This window comes from Hetaerina americana, unplaced genomic scaffold (assembly GCF_022747635.1).
Source record: "Hetaerina americana unplaced genomic scaffold, ioHetAmer1.1.p SCAF_1, whole genome shotgun sequence".
Taxonomy (NCBI): Eukaryota; Metazoa; Arthropoda; class Insecta; order Odonata; family Calopterygidae; genus Hetaerina; species Hetaerina americana.
This window is the reverse complement of record NW_027286069.1, coordinates 34,296,235-34,313,610: the sequence shown is the minus strand read 5'-3', so window position 1 is coordinate 34,313,610 and position 17,376 is coordinate 34,296,235. Positions and strand designations below refer to the sequence as shown.

The following is a 17,376-nucleotide window of genomic DNA, read 5'->3' as shown; positions in this document are numbered from 1 at the left end:
GGAATTTATGAATGCTCTATTATGCTTATGAAGACATAAGTTTTCTATAAATACTCCTTTAACGGCTTTAGCGATAAAAGTGAAAGTAATATTGAGTTGAGAATTCTAACTTCACTACAGCTAAATGGATGATATTTTATGGTGGAATTGACTCGTTACTTGCTATCATCTCTATGTTGATTATAATTTTTGATCCCTAAAATTCTGTGCCTATTAAAGAATGATAATGGAGAGTGTTATTAAGAAAAACTCCAGGTTAAGTGCTAGTGGCGAAGACTCTACCAAAGATAGTGAGACGAGTGAAAAACATGTTGGAATTAAAGTAACAGCAAAGAAGTTGAATAAGAATAATGAGAAGACAAAGTTAAAAGATAAGAATGAGGTAGAAAATTCAGCGAAAGTGTCGAAAAAATGTCTCAAAAAACGGAACCCATACACAATTTTTGTGGGAAACATTCCTTACAAGTGAGTTAGTAAATATGGTTTATATGTGAGACATAGAAGTGCTGTATTAAATTGAAGTACCCTGGTTATTTTGAGTTGCTCGTATAATAATGTATGCCGTATTTTGCCCTTAAGGATGTAGCATAAAATTATTTTTTAATTCTCAAAAGATAAATGATTCTCCTAAACACTCATTTTCTCTTAATCATTTTATCGCCCAGCATTTGCTTGCTTTAAGCTTCTTTTAGAATAAGATTTCTCAACTTTTTCAAATCTGCTAATGATACCCCGAACAGTTCTTTCATTTGTTGGATAATTATTTTACTCGAGGGCTACCAAGGAAGAAATTAAAAAGCATTTTGAAAAAGCTGGAGAGGTCGTTGACATCCGAGTGCCTACTCATAAGGGGACTGAAAAACAAAAGGGTTTTGCATACGTTGAAGTGAAGGACAGGATTACGTATGAGGTACGTGTTAACCGTTCTTGGATAAGCAAACCCTTCAGGATTACTTGAATCCAGAAGCACTTTACTCTTTTTTGTTTTTCCAAACCGTGATATCTTTCCGGTTTGCATGCTCAAGTTTAATTTCTGCAGCTTTTGTGTTGGTGGATAAAGAATTTCCTCTGCATAAATTATTACGATTTTCCTGCGTCGTCAGTTCTTTGTTCTATCACTATGCATCCATGCATTGTACAGCTTTATTTTGTTGGCCATCCTAGGGGTATTTCCCAGACTATTTAATACAATACAGGTACCTTGTGGGTGTTGAGTTAATCTTATACCATGCAGTCACAATACATTATAATAAACCCAAGGAAAGCCGACCAGACCTAGTCTTTCTTGGATCGGAGCTCTCGCGAGGCTGGGGTAACGAAGAAGGACTTTATTGCATGTTATTTCCTTCACCCTGATTTTTTCCCACTCCCATGACAATATCAAATCAACATCTCAAGAATGAAGACCTCATATATCAAACCAAACTTCCCATCGAACCCTTTATTGATCTGAATGCCATGGCAGCTGTAAATAATGTAATTGGGAATATAGATGGTACATACCGAATCTCGCTTACTAAAGCTCTAAATAAGTTAAATTTCATGTAACGAGACGCAGTGAGAACCACAATTCTCCATGGGTAGCTGTTCAATTTGAAAAATCACAAGTATTAGGAGTCATAGAAGTATGAGTCAGTGTTCTTTTCTTTTATGATTTCCCAAGTGGAATAGTGATTCAATGTAAGGAAAATATGCATTTATTTTGATCAATATTTGGCAATTGATACGTATGCTATTGTGTCCTTCCTAGGAAATCAATTATACGATGCCATGACCATTTTGAAAACGTAGCAAATCATATTATTAAAATAGTATTATACTGGCATAATGCTTCTTCATATTTTGTTCATTATTTTTATGCCCCTCTTGTTTATTTATTGGCATCTCTCGACCAATTATCAAATATCCTTCTTGGGCCATATCGTCAAGGGCCTGGTCAGGTTTGCCAGCACATTTCATAAAGGTTGCCTTTATCACTTATAATTTCACCAAACTAAAGGTATTTCTCATCTGTCACGTTGCAATATAAAAATTAAAATTATTAATGTGAGAACTTTTAGGAAGCCACCCAGTTTCTCAATATTGTTTTAAGAAAACTCTTGCAGCTGAGAAAGTTATGAATATATGTGATGATATTTCATTAGATCTGGCAACAATTTAATTAACCATTCACATTGTTACTTTCACGGAAAAAACCTTTGCCTTTGCGAATATCCAACATCAGTTTAAATCTTAATTCATATTAAATACAATTGGTGATAAGTAGGGTAATTTTGTGGGGTTATTTGCCAATAATTATAAAACATTTTGTTTCCATTCCGCATTTCATGCACCCTGGCAAAAACACATTTCTTGCAAATCAATAAAATACTATGATTGGTTTTACATGTTAGTCCATATTTGATGATGATATATTAGTAAAACCTCTGGATGATAATTCATTGGCATCAAAGTCGGTAATTAAATTATGTAGAATATTAAAAAAGTATTTTTTTATTTGTTTCATCCACATTATTGTTTGGCTTTAAAATATGTAATGGCATTGTTAAATGCATCTTCAAATAAAATCCATCAGCTCAGTCAATGGTTTTATCTTAATGATTCAATCGTGTTGTGGTGACACAATAGTAACAGCTTCATAGTTCAATTTTGAAAGTATTCACAGTGGACTCATTTTCTTTATTTAATATCAGGTTATAAAAATTATCTTGGTTGAGAGATGATCTATACCTTTCTCAGGTGTATTATTTGTGTTTTTCGTATATATGATTTTCTCCTCCACTTGTCACATGGCAAGAAAACAGTGGAATTTGGCAAAAAATATAAAGTATTTTTTCACAAGTGAAACAAATATGTGAACATACCTGTACTAAAATATTATAGTTTACAATATATTTTTTTGAATGTGAAATAAGTTTGCATAGTTAATTGGTTTTAAAGTGGATGTATTAGTCCAGTGGGTAGATCACTGGACTATTGACCAGAGAGTCAGGGTTTAATTCATAGGGAGACCACTGGGCACCCTCACCTGCACACAAGCTTTGGGATTAATCGGGCACCAAATCTTCTTGGGAAAAAATATGCGGCACAGAGATATGAACTGGCCCCCTTACTCTTACGTATGAATTTCACACAACCTTGGGCTTAGTAATGGGTGAGCTCTACCTTTACCTATCAAACCAACCTTTAGGTTGATAACTATGGGGGGGATAGGTATAAGTGTGAAAAATATAAGTTTTATCATTTCATTTCAGAAAGCATTATCGCTGCACCACTCGCACCTTCATGGTCGCAAGATTAATGTTGAATACACCACTCAAGGGAAGAAAGGTGGCCCCAAAGAAGAAAAAATAAAGCAAAAAAACCTGAAACTCAGAGCCCTTTCCAAAATTGGCATACTTTTCCCACGTAAAGGATTGAAGGGGAAACCTAAAGTGGAACCCAAATCTGCATGGGTAGTTGATGAAGAAAAAAACAGTAAGCATTCATTTAATTTAAAATGGAGGATGTGGAGCTATTGGCTGTTAAAGAAATAATCTCAAGAAAGAAGATCCTAAGGCCAATAAAAATAATTACTAAGAACTCCTATACCAGTATTTCGATCACCTGGTGACCGAAATACCGGTATAGGAGTTCTTCGTAATTATTTTTATTGGCCTTAGGATCTTCTTTCTTGAGATTATTCATTTAATTGTTGTATGCCATTGTTTCCTGAAGTTTTTATGTCTTGTGTGGTAATACATACCCTCTTGGCTATATCCCTCCCTTCCTTTTTTCTCTCTGCATCAAATATTTCTTCTCATTATCTATACTGAACACTATATTAAAGATATTTTTTTTCAGTTTGTCATATTTTGAACATAAGCAGTACTATTTTTCAAATAATTTACCATTAAATCAGACAAAAACAACAATATGTGCTTGTATGATTAATTGATCATTTATTGATACTAACCTCTTTCTGGTCCCATCACCCTTCTATAAAAAGAGGAATGCTTCCACTTAAATGCTTTTGGATAAAAATTGTCTTATTTTTCATTTTTTTAGGGAATTCTTTGCTTTCCATATTTTGTTTTGGGAGGACATTATATTTTGGCTTGTAACTTAGATTTAAGGTATCGCGTGCTTCTGCTGGGCTGCAGGTGGTAGATTGATTTTTAGCTATCGGGGTAAGCTGCAAAACAAGCAAGGTACTCAATGAATTAATAGTTGTGAACAATATTTGGCGATTTGGTTTTGGACAAATTTGGAGGGCATAGCATGCTGCTGCCAATCAACAACACACCATAGTGGTAGAAGTTTACATGCCAACATCAGACTATGATGACAATGAAGTAGAAGTTTTCTGAGGTTATTGCCAAAAGTAATAAAAAACGTAAAATGAGAATAAAATCAAATTATGCTTTGAGACTGCAATGCAATCATCGAAGAGGGCCAGAAAGTAAAAACAAGAAATATATAGTATACGAAAGCAAAATAAAAATTGAAAAAGGATTTTGGAAATCTATCAACGGTATAAATTGGTGGTGGGAAACACACTCTCAGAATCACCCATGAACTTGATGCCCATGAAAGTTGTCAGAGCCTAAGAAGGTACCTAATTGACTGCATACTCATGAAGCAAAGATATAGGAATCGAATAAAGGAATGCAAAAGTTGAATAAAGGTAACAGATATTGGTAGTGATCACAAGTTAGTGCCAATATTATGCCATCTCAAATTCAAGGAGAGAATGGAGATTTTGTGAGTCAGAAAGATTGAAGGAAACAATCTAGGATGAATTTCCAATGGAAATTGGAAGAGGTAATGGAAAAAAAGCAACAGGATAGAATCAGCGTAAGAATGATGTCAAGATATTAAGACTAGATTTCAGTCACAAGTCACAAATATACCTATCGACCAAAACAGATCTGTAAAAGGTAGATCTGTTCAATGAATTACATATAAAGCACTTGACCTAGTAGAAACTAGAGTAAAGTATAAAAACTTAAGGACTGAGAAAGGGCAGGTATGCTGTTGAAAGTTGAGAAATGAAATCAGCTGAAAATTCAAAAGATCAAGACCTATACACCTTGCAAAAGGAAAATTTAAATCATCATTTAAAGCGTGAGACATCATTTCAGTGAATGCAGAACTAATAGCAATACCATTTGGGATAACAGAGGTGAAATTCCTATTGAAGATGAAGGCTAAACAAAGCGATGGAATTAGTTTGTGGAGAATTTTTCAGATGAAAAAAAAATTCAGGCTAGAATACTGGAAGATGAGGATACTGTTGATGAGAAAGGAGGTTACATCCTCAGGTCTGAACTTGACACTTCTTAAGTAATGGGTATAGCAAAAAATGACCTTAGCTGTAAGTGCACCATAATCCAGGGGGGTAATTTGAAAAGTTCTCGGAATGGAATAGAAAGAAACAACTTACCTCAAAGAAACTTTTCAATTGTTCAATGTAGTCTCCCTGTACATTAATTCACTTGGTCCAGCGATGCTCCAATGTCTTGATCCCATCTCAAAAATTAGATTCCTTCTGGCCTGCAAAATACCCATCTACTTTGACTGTTAGTTCTTGGTTTAAAGAAATTCTTCGTCCACCAAGGAAAATTTTGAGCTTGGGGAAGAGATGGAAATCTAATGGAGCCAAATCAGATGGATATAGTGGGTGTGACAACAATATGTAACTTAGGTTATGTATTTTTACCATGGCAATGACAGTTTTGTGTTGGTGTGCATTGTCTTGATGAAAGATAACTTTCTTCCTTGCCAAACCTGGCCTCTTTTCATGTTACTTTTCCTGTGGTTGACCCAGGAGGTCAGCATAGTATTGTCCAATAATTGTTTGATCAGTGGGAAGATAATTAGCAGAAGCGCTTTTGCATCCGAGAAATCGGAACCCATTACCTTTCCGGTCGACCGTATTACCTTTGCTTTCTTTGGTGGTGGTGGTGAATGAACATGTTTCCTCTGCTTTGACTGCTGTTTTGTCTCTGGGGTATAGAAGTGGACCCAAGTTTCATCTGCGGTCGCAGACCGGCACAGAAAATCATGTTGATTGCTCTTGAAAACAGGTCAGCAATTGTTTGGAAATTTCCATTCTGATGCATTTGTGATCTTGCGACAAGAGTCTCACCCATTTAGCAGATAATATTCTCATATTCTATTTTATAGTCAAAATGTAATTTGCCCATTCAGATGACATCCCTTCAGCTTCAGTGATTTCTGACACTTTCAGTTGGCGATCCTCCTTGATCATTTTATGCAGTTTTGCAATAATTTCCCGGGTAGTGGCGCATTTTAGCCGACCACGAAGTGGATCATCATTTAAGCTGTCCCGGCCAAACCTAAGCTTGTTTGTCCACTTGGCAACAGTTGAATATGAAAGAGCAGAGTTCCCCGGAGTGTTCCGAAAGTCGGCATGAATTTCCTTTGCTTTCATATCTTTCTTTATGAAGTATTTAATCACTACTCGAATCTCAATTTTGTCCATCTTCACAAATTACTACACGGGAACAACAATAGAGAGGCATCCACACCACAGACCCTCTGACTTATTTAGATTTATTCCCTGTTAATCTATTACCGAAGATGACATACATTTTATTTAATTTATTGCTCATTTGTGGTATATATAGCATATTCATGGTGTTTTTATTACTTATTTTATCGATTCATACTCCAAGGCACCATTATGTTGTGTGATATGTGTATAAATGCCTCTATTTTAAATACTTCTGGTGTATAAAAAGTATAATACATATGTAACTGGATAATGTTTGTCGATTTTGCCCATACTTTTTTATCATTAACTGGCTACCCGGGAAATGTTAACATTCTTACGATTAGTGGGGAGTAAAAATGATCATTTTGTGTTCTTTGGGCTGTATGTGTTTTGTTGGGAGATTTTAGATCAGCTGAATAATGTCCTAGCTCTGTTAAACTTAAATGGAAAAATAAAAACTCATCGGAAAAATATGGTACAAATGGTATAGCTTCCCAATTCTTGAGTTAATACCTATCAATAAAAATTCATTTACTTAAGATTTAAGTCAGAATCTGAAAAAAATGAAATAAATACTTTTAAAACATGGATTATTAGCCTGCATCAAATCACTTTGGTGTATGTATTGTAATCAAGTTTTGTATGATGAACTCATGTTAACTTTCCAGCTGTTTTTCTTATATTTTGGATACCTTAATGTATTTAATTTAGCATTACTTCTTGACTTAATGTATCAAATAAATATGCATTTGACAATGACATTTTATTATTTGGAGCAACTAATTTATTTAAAAATATTTTGGAAATGCAAAGTATGAATATGAATAAAGGTTGAGATTGAAGTTAAGATTTCATGCTATTTTGATCTTAACCTGTATTTGCCTGTGACCTCTGCTACAAAATGTTTGGCTGAAAAATCTTCAATACTTATTGAAATACAAATAACCATTACAGATTTTGTAGATGTGTGTAGTGGAATGAGTCCCTATCATCATCCTTACAACATGGCTGAACCCCTTTTCTTTTCTTGACATTCTTGGGTCAGTTATCAAATCAAATATGTTCTCATACTTTTATATCCTTCATGCCATTCCTGTTCATGGTAGGCAAAGTAAAAAAAATAAGCTTTGTTTTTGTTTTATTAGGGAAACATACATACTGTTGCCTTTTCCTTTTCAACTGCCATATCATTTCATACTTCCTTCACCTCGGTCACTTTCATGCATTTTCATACATCCTCTTCTGTTTCATCTGATTTTTTTCATCTTTAGATTCTCTGTCCATATTCACCCATAACTTTCTTCTTCCATTCGATTCTCTCAACCTATGCTCTTTTCTCTCTAAAATGTGCTTGATGATTCAACTTTCATCCTTTCTCTAAGTATGATGAAACCAGGGGAGGACACTTAATTCATAGTTCTCTGTTTCTTGTTCATCCAATCCACGCTATTTCATGAATACTCTCCCTCTATCTATTCTATTTCCACTTAAAAGCTCATTTAGTATTGGTCATCATTTAGTCAAAAATTAGTTAGCATTTGTGTTTCCTCTGGCTTACCCAATTCTGACATCCACACAATAGTGTGTGAAGTACATTTTTGTATTGGGCCATTTTTTTCTGTTTAGGCAAACGTGATTTTTTATCTGAAAAATTTATTGCCCAGCATTTTTAATGCTTGGCAATAACTTTTTCTACGTGCATTTTTAGTTGTATTTTTACTGTAACATTTGTTGTTAAGATCGTCCAAATTGTCTAGCCACTACTTTTCCTCCACCAAGTCCAATGTGCCCATTATGCTTGCAATGACTACGGCCCATTGTAAAGACTACACTGCTATGGTTCTCAGGATATGATATAGAAGAGGTGGCAAACAGTGGCAACACTATTATGCACATAAAGTATGCATAGTAGTACAAGTTATTAGGGGAGACCCTACTGCATCCCACTTATACTTGACCCAAATGGTCTTCTTTGGTCTCACACCCAGTGTGAGTAGTTGGCTTTTATGATAATTCAAACTTACCAAAGTTTCACTTCACACCCCAAAACTAATCAGCCAACACATTAAGGATAGGAGAGGGAGAATTGGATGGGTAGTGATTAGCTGGGGAATAAAAAGAGTTGCACATTATTAGCAATGTTTTTTTATGAATATACTAAGGAAATGGTTGCCATAAGAAGGTTTAAGTTGGGAATGAAGAGGGTAAAGAGCTGATTAAGTTTGTTAGATATCCAAATGATCAGGCCTGCAGGCACAGTGCTAGGTAGCCAGACAGCTGAAGGATTGTAATTATTACAGATTACATTTAAAGGATTGATAGGATGAAAATCAGTCAGAATAAAGATGAATATCAGATAGGACGAAGAAAGTAATGGGAATCCGAGTCAGTAAAATACTAAGTTAAATATTTTAGTAGGAATTTATGGTAGCATATTGCCCTTACACTTACTTGGTAGTATTATGGAGCAAAATGAACTTAGTAGCATAGTACGTAATTGGGTCAGTTGGATAACAATCCTTCAATCTTTTCACCACCACCCCCCATGGACTACAACCTTGACTTGGTGGAAGGACTTGTGCGTTCTGATGACCCCTAGAGATGTGCCAATGGGAGCGATGATTATTGTTTCTAATAGGGTCACCCATAACAGAATGGTCAAGGTACATCTACATCTACATCTACATAATACCCCGCAAGCTGCCGCAAGGGCGTGTGGCGGGGGGTGTTAGGTCACCAACCGTAAAAAGGAAAAATACCACATGCAAAAAAACAACACGGAAAATTACACCCACAGCAGCGCACACACTCATGTTAAAATCCCTTCATCCAATACTCATGCAAACACATATACCGTAAAACAACTAAAAAACTGCACCCCATGATGCAGCACGAAAACCATCCTACAACACGGAAGCCAGGACACAACAAGCAAGAAATTTAAACATCACTACCACATGAAAATGCACCACGAAACACTCTACCCCCAAAGAGTCTGTAAAAGGCAGGGAATGCGACCCAACGTTGCAGGTAGCAGGAAATTCCCCCCGCGGAGAGGGACGAGGGATTGAAAGGGAAACTTAAAAACAGATGAACAGAACACGAATGAGGTCATTCGGAAAGAATGGGTTATTATAACAAAACACATAAGGTTAGTGGAAGAGCATGCATTTAAATACAACTAATTATTTTTTAGACGCTGAGGGTGGCAAGTGGAATTTTTGCTATCTATAACCCTGCAGTTGCTATCCCGTATTGTCCGTGGGAAGGAGGAGTCCTTGAGTCGGCTAGTTCTGGCATCTATTTCCCGAATTTTATATGCATGATCCAAGCGACCAATGTATGTAGGAGTACGAATAATTTGCGAGACCTCGGTGGTGAAACATGCGGATCTAAATTTATTTAATAATTTCAATCTTGCATTGAATCGTCTCTCAGCCAATGATTCCCACCCCAAATCCATGAGCATTTCGGTGACGCTTTGCGTTTTATCGTAGGAAGTTTTTACAAAACGGGCTGCCCGGCGTTGAACCTTCTCAATTTCCCGAATGAGACCTTTTTCACTCGGATCCCACACACTGCATGCTAAATGAGGCCTTACAAGAGCGTGGTAACAACGTTCCTTGACCTTCGAGTCACTTTTGCCGACAACGCGTCTAATGAATCCCAATTTTTTATATGCTTGACCGCAGACTTTACGTATGTGAGTCCCCCAAGTTAAGTCTTTTGTGAATGTGACACCTAGGTATTTTACCGTATCAACTACTGCTAGGTCACCTCCAGCTAATTTGTAAGCAAATCCCGTTGATCTTTTAAAGAAATTTACCACTGATCATTTATTATAATTTAGAGTCAATCCCCAGTTAGAACACCATTTAGTAATACAATCTAAATCCTGCGCTAGAATAAAACGATCCTCATCCCCAGATATCTCCCGAAAGATCACCGTGTCATCCGCGAACATCCTAGTTTTACTTTTCACTTCGCGGTTCAAATGGTTAACAAAAATCAAGAAAAGCAACGGCCCGATCACACTTCCCTGAGGTACCCCCGACGTGACTCGAACGCTGTCGGAACTAGCGCCATCAAGGACTACCCTCTGTTCCCACTCTGAAAGAAAATCTTTAACCCAAGGTAGGAGCCAAATTGAAGGTAGTTCATGCAACATTTGTTCCTCAGTCAGGCAGCTGCAAAGGAATCTGATCCCATGGGCATGGCCCTTTAAGTGTTGGTGTCACGTCTATAACACTATTGAGAAAGGCAATGGTAAGTCAGGATGGCTATGTTAGGCAGGGGAGTAAGATAGTTATATCCATTATCACCTGTTCTTTTCAATAAAAATGTGGAGGAAATGCTAAGCAGGGAGTTGTGTGGTAAGAACTGGAGGCTGGTGTAAAAGTAAGCAGGGGAGTTAAAATCAGGTAGAATAGTAAATGATCAATATCCCCACTATTCTGCCACCCTTTTTTTAAGTTTCCTTCTTGCACTTTAAAATATCAACGGGTTTTGTTTACAAACTTGCTGGAGTTGCCCTAGAAGTAGTTGATATGGTGAAATTCCTGGGTGTTACTTTAATTGACGACTTATCATGGGGTGCACACATGTAAAATCTGCATGTGAGCAAATAAGCAATTAGGATTCATTCGGTGCTTTTTTGGAAGAAGTGAGTATAAGGTCAAAGAACAGTGCTACCATGTTTTTGCAAGGCCTATAAAAGAAGAATTGTGTGGACAAAGAAGTGTTTGTGAAGAATGGGTCTGATGACAGAAAACTTAAGTAAAAATATAAAGGATAAGTTGGTGAAAAATTTAAAATGGAGCATAGTTTTTTTGACTTGGAAACTTGGTTGTTGAGGTAAGTGGCTAAGCATAGCCGGGAGGCTTTTGAGGTACTGGGCAGAGAAGAATGGAAGCAATATCATTGACCGAAATGAAAGCCAATGATTAAGTTCTAGGCAAGGTAGGAGAGAGAAGTTTGTCAGGGGAAATTTGGATTAGACATGAGTGAATGCAAAAAATGATGAGAGGCGATGGGATGCTTAAAGCAGTAATGGATGGAAGAATGCTGGGAGAGTGGGGTAGAGAGGGAGAATGGAGGAAGAGAATAGACCTTTTGGATGGAAATAAGGGATATAACAGTGCTGGAGCTATATAATGATTAATTATTTTATTTATAATGGGATTGTTAAGATTTTGAAGGTAATTTTAGTTAGAGCTCATGAGTAGAGCAGAGTGTAGTGCCAGGGTCCATCCAAAGCCTACCCCAAGCTAAGGCTAATAATAACATAACTTTATTGACTTCTAAGTGCCTCCTGTTGACTAAATGGCTGTTTTGAGTGTTTTGCATTTGAAAAAAGGAAGTTATGTTGTCGCAACCTGTATTTTGTTGCAAACTAGCAACCACAGAGTTGCTAATGACTCATAGTTTGCGCAAACTTTCAAAATAAACTGCATAATGGTTTTGAGCATTTAAAAAATATAATAAATGTTAAACTTTCTCCAAGTCCCAAATAATTATTCAAATTCAATGTGGCAACTCCATATGGCAATAACTGATGTTGATACACAGCTGAATATGTCATACACCACAATGACAAATCAAATCTATTGTCTTCCATAAATAAGAATATTTCTTGTATGTAGTCCACAATATGGAACCAATTGTTCATCACTGAATACCTTTTAGAAAACTTTCAGACTGAATAAAATAACTGTTCAGTTCTTGTGAAAAAGATAACCCTGGAAAATGTATTGTTTTTTTTCTAGTTTGTAGTTATCTAAGACATAAATATCCTTTGATAATATGAAATCTACCCTGAATCATACCTGACCTCATAATGGTAACTGCCACTTGCTATCACTTTGGTTAATAGGAATGGCAAATCCTTGTTCATGGGAATTCCTAATGCTATCCCTTCCAAAAATTCCATGGGTGTATTTACCACTGAAAAACGTGAAATAAAATAACTTAGGAGCAATGTCCACCTCCCCAAAAATTGGACAGTCCGTCATAACTATGTTCTTGTCATTAGTTCAATACAATTTGGTGCATTGTAAGCCAGTGGTGCCCATTCAAATTAGGATACTATTAAATATTTTTAATTCTTCCAAAGCCAGAAAAAGTACAGGATAATATTTTTGTCTTGCCTACTAGTTTAAAAAGTTAATATTTTGGTCTTGCGTACTCGTTTAAGTTAATTTTTTCTACATTTTTTTAATTATTCAAGCGAAAAGCTAATTATCTTAATTGGATTTTGTTGCCATCTCTGGAAAAACTTGTCAGCTATCAGAATGATTGGATATTGGTTATTCAAAAATACAGCTTTCATATTTTTTGATAAGTGCAAATTGTCATAGATATATGTATGTGTCATATGCTCAGCTGAGTTACTTTTTTGTCCGTCTAGCGTGAACAATACTCTGCTGTTGTATTTGCATTATCATTATTGTATTTATATTTTTCGTAATTCTGGAATTGAGAATTTGTGTATAAAACTCTGAAATTCCAAGTACCGTATTGAACATATCTTTGTTGATTCACGTGTGGGAATAAATGTGTTGTGCTATTTTATTGACTGATGGCCTGTGGCTATCGCTGGAACCATGACTCATTACTTGCCCGAGTTTAACAACATTCTTCATGGTCAGCCACTGCCAATCGCTAACAATATAATTAGTTTATTTTTTCGCGCTATTAACTATGCCTTGGAACTAACCCCATTTGATGTGAAGTCACGTGCAATATTACTATGAATCTAATTTCAAACTTAGTATTGTTGAAGAAGTTAAACAGTTCAAAGCAAAAAATGATCGCTTTCTAATACTATGGTGTAAAAAAGAACGTAGTAAAGTAAAATATTTAGAATTTTCAAGGAGAAAAAAATGCTTGAAATGATGTAGGTTCATTGAAAAAGATTTTGTACGTCAGCAAAATGCCGGGGTGCAACATTAAAGAACCCGCTAAAACAAATGCCTAACAGCCTTTCTGTGCTGCTGCTAGCGGTAGAAAGTGAATGTATTGAGGAAGCTTCCCATGCCAAGCTTCTCTCCCACTTGGAATACTGCGATGCTACTGCAGTTGTGAACCACGTGGTGTTTTGTGAAAAGTTGAAACTTCAACACGAAATTAAGTGAAATTAGACCTGCAACTGTGGTTACGTGTATAATTACGTTAGTTGTTTTCACTTTAAATCTTCTGTTGATCAATATATTGATTATTTTAATGTGATAAGTCAATAGTTAATAGTCTTGAGATTTTTGCGTCGGCGTCATTTTGGTTTCTGTGACTATTTCATTTTGAATTACAACAGTAATTGTACTTGTTTTAATAGATGAAATTTTCTTTTTAGCAGATAAAATGGCCATTTCTAATGCGAAAAGAGCACGCAATGCATCTGAGGGCGAGGATAAGATTGTAAAGAAGAAGAAGCATTCCGAGTTAACAAGCAAGGCAGTATCGTCCCCTAAATTGACTCCAAACAAGAAAGGTGCTCAGGTTAATATGGCTCAATCCAAGCAACAAAAGGCAATGAAAATTACACCGCAAGGTAGCAGCAAGAAGGCCAAAAATTTGTCCGCGGCCAAAGGAGCTGCTAAAAATCAGGCGAAAAAAGGCAAGACCGGTAAGCAGTCGAAGGACGCCGACAGCGATGAAGAAGATGATGATGAAGAAGAGGAAAGCGATGACGAAGATGAAGAGGAAAGCGAAGAAAATGTAGACATGGAAGCTGAAGAGAGCGAGGAAGCCGGTGAGGACGCTAATGAGGAACAAGAGAATCAAGTGGCTGAGAACGAAGAAGAGGAGGCAGATGATGATTCCGAAAGTGACGATAATGAGGCAGAAGGTGCTGAAGGAGCGGAAGAAGGAGATAGCGATGACGAAGAAAACCAAGGCGAAGGTGATGACGACGAAGACGATAGCGACGCGGATGAGAGCCCGCCAAAGAAAACCCCAAAGAAGCAAGATACCAGAGACGATGACAAGTCGGATGATTTCACCGCCTTTGTTTCCAATATACCCTACAGGTATGTTTCATGTTTATTTGCTGCTCATAAGTCTGCAAAAAAACTCTAAAATCATTTGGGCAATGAAATTCTTATGTTTATTTGTTTTTAGTGCTGGACAAGAAGACCTAAAGAAGTTTTTTGGAGCCGCCGGCACAGTCACTAGTGTTAGGATACCAGTGGACAACAAAACTGGACGACCTCGTGGGTTTGTTTTCGTTAGCTTCGAAGATGAAGACGGCCTTAATGTAAGTCGATTATACAATCTTCCTATTGTCCAAGTATTTTATTAAACTATTAGTTTTTCTCCTTTGGCAAAGTGTGAAAAATGCTAAATTTTCAATTCAGTCAGTTAACCCCCATTTTAATTAACATTGCTTTTAAAGAGAGCACTATTAGTCTATCGAAGTTTGTTAATTTTATATAAGTTCTTTAACTAAGTTAATGGGCGTCTTGCAAGCGACTGGTGGCTAACATAATTTTGTGAAAGGTAGATTCTAGTAGTATGAAATTCAGCTTTCTCCCAAATTAATTCTTTGTCAGTGCTGTCTTTATTAGTAGAACCTTTCGTTTGTGCGATTAAAGTTGATAATACTCCTATATATATTTTTTTCATTTTTATATTGCCATAGCCACTGTGAAATAGTCATTTGGTAAAATTACCAATTTCTCAACTTGTGTTATTTTTCTTTAAATTAACCAAGTAAAGATTATTTTGCATTTGAATGTGGGCACGTTCATTTTTGTCTTTTTTCCCATTTCTGGTAATGATACAAAGAACGAATTTATATTTTTGCAACATAAGACCTTAAATATTCCAAGGACGATCTCTGTAGTATTAAATCGATTTTAAGTTAAGACAGGATTCCAACGTAGTCTTCTCAATATGAATGAGTACATCGGCTACTAATTGTAAAATGTTACCCATTTATGTTCATATGAGGTTAACTTTCTTTGTAAGTTCCAACCAGGGGTAAGGTTGTGCTAATGTTTTTTGTAGCTTTGAATTATTGCTCCTTATTTTGCAAAAATGGAGGCGTAATGCAAGTTTTTGTAATAGTAGTCTTCTCTTATACCCATTGTCGTGTTTTGTGGTTTCCTAAGAACATTTTGATCTGTTAAGGATAAAGTTGGAAGTTTTCTCAGTGAATCATTAGCCCTAATCAATGCGAAATGAAGGGTTAATGCATTAGTTATTGATTTTTTTTGGCTTAGAGACTAATTCTGTGATTCTCAGTCTTGTCACCAATGGGAAATGCCCCTTGTGGAAGTGAACTTATGAGTTTGTCACCAAAACCTGTATCTTAAATTACATGTGTATTTATTTTCAGGCCGCTTTGGAAATGGATGGAGAAGAGATGGATGGCCGTGCTCTCAAAATCATGAAGAGTCACAACAGTGGAAAGGGAGAGAGGAGAGAGGGTGGATTCAGAGGTGGCAGGGGGTTCAGGGGTGGAGACAGGAGGGGTGGTGGTTTCCACAGTGGCGGCAGGGGTGGTGGGTTCAGAGGAGACAGGAGGGGAGGTGGTGGCTTCCGGGGAGGCGATAGAGGTGGAAGGGGGGGTGGATTCAGAGGAGGAGACAGAAGGGGTGGAGGCAGGAGTTTCAGGGGGGGAGACAAGTTTGGAGGGGGTGGTGGAAGGCCATTCCGTGGTGGTGGAGGGAAACCATGGCAGAAGGACGGTGGAGACAGGCATCAGAAGCATAGTGGGGGTGACTCTGATTGATTAGATGACTTAATTAATGTTTAATGTAAAATGTACGACATAGTCGTAATGGACAATTTGAGAACAATCGTGCAGTCTACCTTGTACATACTGTGCCGTGTTGACTTGTGATTGATTTTATTGTTGAGACAAAGTTTTGTATGACCAATGACAACTTTATCAATGTGAAATAACAGGAGTGAGTGGTGTGGAATTGTGGTATTTTATTAATTGCCAGTTTATTTACCCTAATATTACCTGTATTCACTTGGTTTTTAGGGTGTGCTACACCTTGGTTATGGCTTAGGTGAAAGATCGCAATTTAATTTACAGGTGCTTGAATCTGTGCCAGATTTTGATATAAATGAGCAGTTGGTAAGCTAGGTGTTTTTTCTTGCTTTAAATAAGTTAAACCACTTAATTCTCACATCTTGTTTGGCAAAGAATATCTCAGTCATGATTGATTTGTCTATTAGGTTGAAGATTCCCAGGGTTTCTGGAATATATCAATGAAACCCAAATTTATGGATAATTCGTGAGAGTAAGAGGTTATATGCTGGCCAGGTATATTAGCCAGCTACATTGTACCTACTTCTAACTTTAGAAAATTTGCAAGAATGACATAGTCCTGCTTGTAGTACACATTGTTTTTGTCAAGTCAATTGATAGTTTGTTGCTTTGAGCTCAAGAAATTTTTATGGAATAGTTACATTGTAAGATCTTGGTTGAGATTTGGGAAATATCATTTGTACGTTTGATTGATATTAAAGGGTTAACATTGGTTCCTGGATTTGAACTTTATTCCCTAAAATATTTACACACCAAATGCATGATACTAAATATCATTGTATGAATTGAATCTTTTTGCAGAGCACACATTTATTTGGCTAAATGTGCATAAGCGGAGGAATATTTGCCTGCTTTCCAAGTGTGTTTTTACCATTTTTATCCTCTTTTAATAGTGTAAGGTGTATGACGATAAGCAAAATTCTTCTAGTTTGTTGGTGAAAATTTTTCCCTTAGCCAGAATAGGAGAGCATTTTGAACTCAAAAGACAGTTTAAATTATCACATTTCTATATGCTTTTCACCAGATTAAGAAAAAATGGAAGCAATTGCAATTTTCCAGAGGTTACTCATATGTGCCAAAACACATTGCATTTATACAA

General features: G+C 36.5%; 1 protein-coding gene across 1 annotated transcript; it reads left to right on the top strand.

Moving 5' to 3' along the window:
• The first annotated feature begins 207 nt into the window (after positions 1–207).
• Positions 208–16,229, top strand: LOC139697388 (uncharacterized). Its single transcript, XM_071596075.1, has 6 exons — positions 208–465; positions 775–910; positions 3,255–3,477; positions 13,830–14,523; positions 14,615–14,750; positions 15,834–16,229. Exons 1-6 carry the CDS (start codon positions 221–223, stop codon positions 16,227–16,229), a joined length of 1,830 nt encoding a protein of 609 aa, XP_071452176.1. The 5' UTR covers positions 208–220.
• The last annotated feature ends 1,147 nt before the right edge of the window (positions 16,230–17,376 follow it).